The sequence below is a fragment of the Gymnoscopelus braueri genome, assembly GCF_963280865.1.
Source record: "Gymnoscopelus braueri genome assembly, chromosome: 11".
Taxonomy (NCBI): Eukaryota; Metazoa; Chordata; class Actinopteri; order Myctophiformes; family Myctophidae; genus Gymnoscopelus; species Gymnoscopelus braueri.
This window is the reverse complement of record NC_137613.1, coordinates 6,083,420-6,092,567: the sequence shown is the minus strand read 5'-3', so window position 1 is coordinate 6,092,567 and position 9,148 is coordinate 6,083,420. Positions and strand designations below refer to the sequence as shown.

General features: G+C 41.3%; 2 protein-coding genes across 7 annotated transcripts in view; both read right to left on the bottom strand.

Annotated features, from left to right (window-relative positions):
- The window catches only part of LOC308095965 (uncharacterized protein), a 93,947-nt gene that overhangs the window by 47,892 nt on the left and 36,907 nt on the right, over positions 1-9,148 (bottom strand). The gene's annotated exons all lie outside the window — the stretch shown is intronic.
- LOC308094795 (uncharacterized protein) overlaps positions 1-9,148 on the bottom strand; it is a gene marked incomplete at both ends in the record, with an annotated part of 40,533 nt that overhangs the window by 27,801 nt on the left and 3,584 nt on the right. Inside the window, 3 exons of the mRNA XM_080441621.1 lie at positions 507-681; positions 2,078-2,267; positions 7,950-8,497. Coding sequence (XP_080297747.1) covers positions 507-681; positions 2,078-2,267; positions 7,950-8,497 — 913 coding nt within the window. The remainder of the gene's footprint in view (positions 1-506; positions 682-2,077; positions 2,268-7,949; positions 8,498-9,148) is intronic.

Sequence of the window (9,148 nt, the reverse complement as noted above, 5' to 3'; positions counted from 1 at the left end):
GGTGAACACACACACACACACACACACACACACACACACACACACACACACACACACACACGTTGTCAAGAACCCACAAATTAATTATGTATTTGACTCCCATCGGACCCCATTCAAGATTTGTGTTGATTTGTGATTTTTGCCAAAGCATATATTATATATTTTCAAATAGCCGATGTATATAAGGTTAAAGGGGGTAAACAGATTTTAGCTGGGGACCCCTTGGAATCGCCTCACGGGCCCCCCCGGATTAGATGTAATTGTGTGTCTGTGTTTGTCTAGTTTTTCTGACAACAGATGCCCGCCAGACAGGCCTCAAACGCCTCTTGGTGAGGTTTGGTGCTGACCTTCCCAGAACACACTGACCCATCATCATCATCGTCGTCATCGTCGTCGTCGTCGTCGTCGTCGTCGTCGTCATCGTCATCGTCGTCTTCGTCATCTTCTTCTTCTTCCTCACAGTTCTTCTGTATCTTCCCAAACAGGTGGCTCAGGGTGTTTTCTACGGCTTCGTCCGTAAATCCCGGGAGTTCGAAGCCGCCGTCAGGGCAGCGTCGACACGCCTGCTCAAAGGGCCTCATGATCACCTTCCCGCGGTTGAACCCGCCGCCCAGCCGGTACCGAAACAAGACCACCACCTTCGCCGAGTTCCATTCCCAGGAGCAGGAGCTACAGCGGAACCTATATGGGAGGAGGTGGAGAGAGATACAACATGCACATCAGTCAGTGTACACACACACACACACACACACACACACACACACACACACACACACACACACACACACACACACACACACACACACACACACACACACACACACACACACACACACACACACACACACACACACACACACACACACCTTATTCAACCCATACATTCAAGTGCCTCAGAAACCAGGGGCACCATTTTGTTAAAATTGGGTCTTTCACATTTTGTTTTGCATTCAAATTAACAACATTTCCCCCAGGTGTGTGTCGGGGGGGCAGGTGGCAGGTGCCTGGTGGCTCATCGAGTTAGTGACCAACATGATCTAACCCTAACCCAATAAAATTACCTGTTCATTACCTGTATGCAACTGTTTTAACTGATTGTCTTTTTGTTATTCTTATGTTGATATGCGTAATCTCAGCATCATTATAAATAAGGGTCTCCCTCAAGGATCTCTCTGAGGTTGAATGAATGAATGAACATGCTCCTTGAGGAGTTTTGAGGACCCGGGTTTGAATCTGACTACCGGGGTCATGTCTAGCGTGTCTCTCCTCGGCACAGACTGCTGACCTAGCGGTCCGGGCACCTAGGCTCCAATGTAGCCTGGCAGAACGTCGCAGGTTCGAGTCCCGATCCCGACAGCCTTTGCTGCGTGTCACTACCCATCTCTCTCTCCCCGTTTCCTGTCTAACTCACTTCACTATCAAGAAAGGCACAGAAAGTCCTATTAAATCTTCAGCGTGTTTCTCCTCTATCTCTTGCTGCCCTATTTTTCCTGTCGCTCTAATCTCCACTCTCAATGAAGCCAGAAATTCCAAAACAGTTTATGTATTACAACATTTTTTAAATGTTTTCAGCATGAAAAATATGTGCTCAGCATGCATCTATACTTCAACACAGACAGTAACCCCTGGAACAATAGCATTATAGCCATACAGTATATCCTAAATAGTCTACAGTTGGTACTATGCTGTAGGCCTATTCTTTTCATGTTCTGTATACTGTACTGTATATGTATGCGTTTCAAATATTTTTAAACACAAGCCTGTTATTGGTCATCCTGATCACATGGGTTCACAAAAGTTCCAACATGATCTTGGAGGGGAACTTTTATGAACCCAGGTGATCAGGATGACCAGAGCCAGGCTCTAAAATGATCCCTTCTTGTGTATCAGGGCAATATAATACCTTTAGTGGCATGTTATCAGAAACATCTTGTACAGTATGTGAAACCACACTTGCCCAATATTAATGATTCTGATAGTACACATGTTATTGGTGAGATACCCTTTCCCAATAAGATAATGATGTATACTCTCACCATAAACAAGACAGTGTTATGAACAAATACATCATACATACTTTCCAGAGGCACAGTGGCTGTAGACTCTCCATCCTCTTCTCCGCTCCTCTGTGGAGATGTCATCTGTCTGGCTGAAGGTAAAGTTCAGACTCCACTGGCTTTCAGCCATCCAGTTGTATTCAGAGCAATCGTCCGGCTCTGAAACCAACATCTTATCAAAGCTGTCCAGCCACTGTAAGGGGTCCCAATCTGTACAAAAAAGAAATATTACAATAACATTTTACAATTATTCTTTTCGAAACCTAATCTAGGATAATTGATACAGTTATAAAGTTGATTCCAAATAGCCTACTTTTCCTTTACATCATTTTGCAGTAATCTAAACTTTAATATAAACAGTTAAACAAAACTAACTAATGTCTGGTATTTTCTACTTAGTCTTACAGTACCTCTGCTCATTGTCCTTGATGTTAAAGATATGGGAGGAAATCGTCTTCAATGGAATGAAAAGGTTGTCTATTCTGAATGTTGCCTTAATGTCTAGGCTATATATGGCATTCTGGTAACACATGATCTGTGTTATGATCCTCCTTTAATCTGACAACGGCAGTATTCTGGAAAACGAAAGCTAAGAACTCTGCTTTCCCTTTCCACTCTGCCAAATCCACCAGCACAGCACAGCACAGCACAGCACAGCACAGCACAGCACAGCACAGCACAGCACAGCACAGCACAGCACAGCACAGTACAGTACAGTGTAACATCACTAGGTGTCACTGAGGTACTGTAAAGCAGTTCCTCCAGAAATCAGAGGCAGTGGTGAAAAAAGTACTCACATTTTTTAGTCAAGTAAAAGCATCAATACTGCAATATAGAAATACTTACAATAAAAGTCCGGAATTCAAAATGTACTTGAGTAAAAGTACAAAAGTATTGGCATCAAAATGTACTTCAAGTACCAAAAGTAAAAGTACTCATTATGCAGAATGTCCCATTTCAAGTTTTCAAATGTATAAACATATTTTGAAAATAGCAGATCTACAACCTCACAACGCCTCACAACGCGAGGCGTTGTGAGCTTGTAGATCTGCTTTTATTTATTATTGTAAGTAATTATTTATTTATTATTTTATTAATTATTTGACAATTTGGCCAATGTTTGACCAGTTTTTATAGTATAGTTTGTTGATTACTTTTGATGCAGTAATGGTCTTTTTAATTTCTTTCTTTTGTTGTTGTTGTTGAGGTATTAAAAAGGTCTTAAAAGTCTTTCAATTGTCTGACTTTTCACTTTACTGTCATCTGTCATCTGGGGACCCCCAAAAATCACACACAGGTTGAGAACCACTGATCTAGAATGGTGACATGATATGGCAGTGAAATACTCTTCAAAAATAATAATATATGTGCCAAAAAGCCACATGGTTGAGCTGCTAAGGAACTTCATTTCCACACATACATTAACATAAGTTTTGTCAAATAGCAAGGTTCTCGACTAATTTGTCTGGCAGGCCACTATGGTAAAGTACAGGCTGGCATGGATCATGCACCTTGTGGTGGCTTTTGGCTCTTTCTCCATCGTGTCACTTACTTGATACACATGATTGGCTATCTAGTCAGGTCATAGGAAGTAGAAGTATCATTCAGGATACTATTCCACATCACCATTAAGTCAGTATTTACATTCCTTTGCATTAGGAGATTAGATATATTATGTCTCACTATTAGAATTATTAACTGTTATTGAGATCAACTGATGTTGTCTTGTGCATCACAGTTCAACACTTCATTTGTCACATACACAGTGATATTGTGCCCATATCACCCCTATTTTAGCAACTCTCCACTGGCTTCCTGTTGTTTTTAGAATTGATTTTAAGATATAAAAAAATATTTTATTAGCTTTTAAGGCCCAAAATGGTCTTGCCCCTAAATATATCACAGATCTGGTGCCTCCCTATGACCCACCCCGTAGCCTAAGATCCTCTGAGGAGGCCCTCCTAGTAGTCCCCAAAACAAATTTGGTCACAAAAGGTGATCGGGCTTTCTCTGCCCGAGCACCTATACTATGGAATGCCCTACCTGTGGAAATTAGGAAAGCAAATTCCCTGACATCTTTTAAAACACTTCTAAAAACACACTTATTCAGGAAAGCCTTTCCCTAGATCCCCCTATCAGCCATAACTGTTTTGTGTGTGCTGTCTTTCTATCTAGTACCTATTTTATTTGATATTATTTCTTCCTTATCCATGTTCCTTGACTTATTTTAATTACCAGATATGTTTTGACTGCTTATCTGAATTGAATGCTTTTATGTCAAGTCCATAAGACTTTTTAATCTTGTATGCTATGTTTTTTTTCTGTTGTTCAGCACTTTGTAACTTATGTTTTGAAAAGTGCTATATAAATAAAGTTATTATTATATTATTATTATTGTACAATATGCAGTGAGATGTTTGCTGGTGTGCTCCAGTGATTGCAATAAACACATTTAAACCAAATAATATTTAAAAGGAAGGGAAAGGCACATCTAATCAAAGACATAATAAAATCTAAGAGCTAAGGAGAATATTCACTAATCAATGTACAGTACACGATACAGAGTGCTCAATCCAAGAAGCTATAAACAGTACAGTGCACAGAGAGTTATGTAGTGGCATCAGGCCGGATCTCAGTAACCATTCCAAGTTACCCATTCACGTTCCCAGTTATAGCCTATATTATTATTTTTCTGCCTGTAGCCTAAACCAAATGAAGCTTAGCCATGTGAGGTGTGTGTGAGTGGGATTGAAATGTTAATCGATTTTTAAAAGACAATAGTTTCCCCGCAGCACGGGGGAGAAGGTGTCAGAGTGTGTGGAGCCCCGTGTTAAGTGTTTGCGTTCAGCACGACTTGCATAATAGGGATTGCGCATAAGATGGTGGCGTTATCACTTAATTACAGCATAAGACGTGCTTAATAGGGCCCAAGGTGCATAGCATAGCAGCAGAAATATACTGTACATGATGACATTGTATGGACGTTAGTTAAAGGGTAATTTCACTTTCAAAAAAACTTTTGGTCATTTTATCATCTACTCAGGCCTTTGTCAGCCCCCCAGACAGTTTTTAAGTTGCTCGATTTAGTTTTTATATATTTGATATTCATTTTATCAGACACGCCCCCTTCCTATACAAACCCATTGTAACTTCAAACTCCATTTTAACCATGTTAGATTTGTTGAAAACACCCGTCCTTGGTTCTGGTGACTCACCCTGCCCTCCTAATGCGTGAGGGGGCCGTGTTTTTCCGATTATTCTTTTCATTTATTTTATTTTATTTTTTGTATTGTATTTTATTTTTTAAATTTTCCAAAAAATATATTTAAAATAAATGAAAAAAGTAATTGAAAAAACTCGGCCCCCTCGCGTATTAGGGGGGCAGGGTGAGTCACCAGAACCAAGGACGGGTGTTTTTGATGAATCTAACATGGTTAAAATGGAGTTTGAAGTTTGTTATAGGTTTGTTATGGTTTGTATAGGCAGGGGGCGTGTCTGATAAAATGAATATCAAATGTCTAAATACTGAATCGAGCAACTTAAAAACTGTCTGGGACTGGGGGGCTCACAAAGGCCTGAGTAGACGATAAAATGACAAAACGTTTTTTTGAAAGTGAAATATCCCTTTAAGGTGCAAGAAAAATTGTCATGCCTTGGACCAAGGATAATACAGAATTCATACAGTTAAATATTGCATCATAAAAACATACAATTTAAGCAAGGATGCTGTGCAGTCTAAAAACACTGGATGGTCAGTGTTGGTGAGAGGGTATTCACCATATTCACACAGCGGCCATTTTGCTATTAAGTTAATGAAATAATGCCACCCCGCATTTCTTCCCAACCTGTGGAGAAGCTCAAATTCCAAAGCAATGGTTCTTTATCACAAAGTTAACATATAATCATAATAACAAAATAATAATAATAATGAAGAATAACAATTTAAGTTAAATGTACAACTTAGCTTTAAATTGAGTAAATGTATTTACTCACCACACCCGTTCACATTTACAAACATCAAGGGCTGAATAGAAAAGGCAAGTATTGTCTTGATAAAGAACAAATACAGGAACTTTTGAAATATCAGCAACCATTTCATTCCTAAATTCTAAAATACTTTGTAGTATACTCTGTAATAATCTATATAGAGTCCAGGATCAAGGGGTCCAGGATTAAATATATTGTATTCAGGAGAAACTATTGTCTTAGAATTCTGGTTGACAATAGTTGTAATAGAAACAGTCTGTATTCCTTGAGCATCAAAAAGCTGCCCATCTGCAAAGTCCTGCAAAGTCCAAACTTCCAAATAATTTGTCTACTGTTGTCTACTGTTTATACTCAAAAGGTCTATTGTACATTGTATGCATTTCCAGACGTTCTATCAGGATATAACAGGGACTAGGTGGTAGAGATGTCTTCTTATCATGACATATTTCCTAGCGGTGAGGAAGCCAGAGGGTCAGGGACCTCTCTCAGAACAGCTCACGGTATTTGTACCATAACTCCCTCTTTTCCAGTAGACTGTGTTGAAGATATGGTCTGGGTTTAGCGGAAACTGGAGTGAAGAGTCCAGGTCTAAACAATAGCGGTTCAGTTAAAGCATTTTAAAGGCATTTGTCAATAGTTTGTGTCCTGAGGTCGTGGTCGAAAAATCGATTGTGTTTAATCCCTGAAACAGTCAATGTGTGTCCATGCCGTAGCCAGGCACCCTGTTGAAGTGCCCTTGAGCAAGGCATTGCACCTGTCATTGCTCTTTTACTTTCAAGTTGCTCTGGATGATCATGTCATAAAAAAAGATAACAGTTGAATGTAATGATCCAACTCAAGTACATGGGTACAGTTTTACATCAACCAAAGATCCTCACAGAGGAATGGGTCGGTTTCACGTAGAATGAATATCAGTTTTAAACTTGACGCATTTCCTTTGCTCGTCACTGTATCGAGTGACACAACGTGCCTTTTCATGTTTCACTTGCTTCACACGGGCTTCATCATACTCTTCTTTGATTATCACCCCCTTCTCAAAAAGTTTGTCCAGGACATTGTTGAGAATAGGATGTGAAACGCTGCTGAATGAAGCTGCTGCGCACAGACAACAGTTTGTCTTTCACTTCCTGACTCGGTTTGCGCTGAACTTGTTTTCTTAACACATTGAGTGCCAAGAACGCATATATGCGTTCTTTTGAATCCATCACTTGAGTGCCAAGAACGCATATATGCGTAAAAAAAAAGAAGTAAACTCCCATCCACTTCCTTGTTAACTTAAAACTTAAAAATTCTGTATCTCGGCTCCTGAGTACTTTTTTTTTCTCAATGAAAAATCTCTGGCATAAAACAGCTAAAAAAATCTGAAATAACTCTGGCATTTCAAGTGTTAAAACAGCAGCTGAAAGGTCCACATCACGTTCCCATGGACAGTCAGAGGTCTTACTGCTTCTTAGAAGTACACTAACAGAACTAAACCTTCGCTTTAAAATCACGTCAAATGTTTCGATGTAATCACGATAGGATAATTCATCAACTTCAAATTCTGCCTTATTTGGTTGAATTTTGATGGAATCATCTTGAGGGGATGTGGAGAGGGTGTATTCTTGCTTTGGGATTAATTTACAGGGAGGGTTTCCAATGTAGATTTCTTCTCCATTTAACTTCCTCCTTTCCTTCAGCACTTCACTCAGCACAACGTTCCGAGGCAGCAATAACACTTTCAGGATCGAACGGGGATGATCATCAATCGGTGGTGTATAAAACAGTGACACCAATGCCTGGACAGGACTGGGCCCGAACAACATCTCGATGATGATACATGAGTTTCTGTGACCAGATGGGGTTTGATCAGCTCAATGCCATCATCATCCATCACATGGACAACAGACAAGGATTTGCCTCTACCCGTGGAGAGGATCTCACAATGTGGAAAGTGTAACTGACACACAGACGCCTGAGAACCTTTCATGTCAAACAGTGGTCCTGCAGGCCTCTTGTCAAGCTGGGATACAAGCCTTCGGTCCCAGGGGACTGTCCTGTAAGTCACATCTCCCTCTGCCTCCATCTTAAACACCAGGCCGGTCACGCTGCATTGGAACAGTCCTGCTTGGGTGCAGTGGAACCTGTAGCTTTCCTTGTTTTCCACAACAACGATATCAGGCGTAATTGTTTGTGTGTTTTCGAGTAGTGTAACAGCATTTACGCTGTGGGAGAGCTTTGCTCCCACAGCGTAAATCTTCCTAAACAGGCGTCTCAGGGTGTTTTCCACTGCTTCGTCCGTAAATCCCGGGAGTTCGAAGCCGCCGTCGTCAGGGCAGCGTCGACACGTCTGCCCAAAGGGCCGCATGATCACCGTCCCGCGGCCGGACCCGCCACGCAGCGGCAGCTGGTACCGAAACAAGACCACCACCCTCACCGAGTTCCATTTCCTGGAGCAGGATCTACAGCGGAACCTATATGGGAGGTGGTGAGGAGAGAGAGATACAACATGCACATCAGTCAGTGGACACACACACACACACACACACACACACACAATATTCAACCCATGCATTCAAGGACAGGGCCTCAGAGACACGAGCAGGCATTTCCCTATCGGTCTCAGCAACAATTGGCGACGCCCCCTTCTGTGACGCACGCGGAACTGCCTCTCACATGGGCGGACCGCTTTTAAAAAATTAGCCTATCAATCCCTGCGCCTCGGGATCGAATCCTTCACATTGCACTGCTTATTAATCATAATATATTTGCGTTGCAAATCATTTTATTAGGTTTAGGCATAGTTTTTGTCGCCCCCAGCGAGGCGGACCACTCGGCCTGTTTAGTGAGAACAGACTACAGCCCCTCCTAATATTAAGTTAGGAAGTAGTTGGGGAAAAAAACAGTTACAACGTCGGAGGCGCGCCGTCTCTGGCAGACTTGAGCAATGAGCGAGCTCTTTCATAACAAGCTATTGTTAAGAAAGAAGGTTGGGCCATTAAAAAGGTGAAATTTGGCAGGTGCCTGGTGGCTCACCGAGTTAGTGACCAACATGATCTAACCCTAACCCAATAACCGTTCATTACCTGTATGCAACTGTCTTGACTTTTGGTTGTTCTTACGTT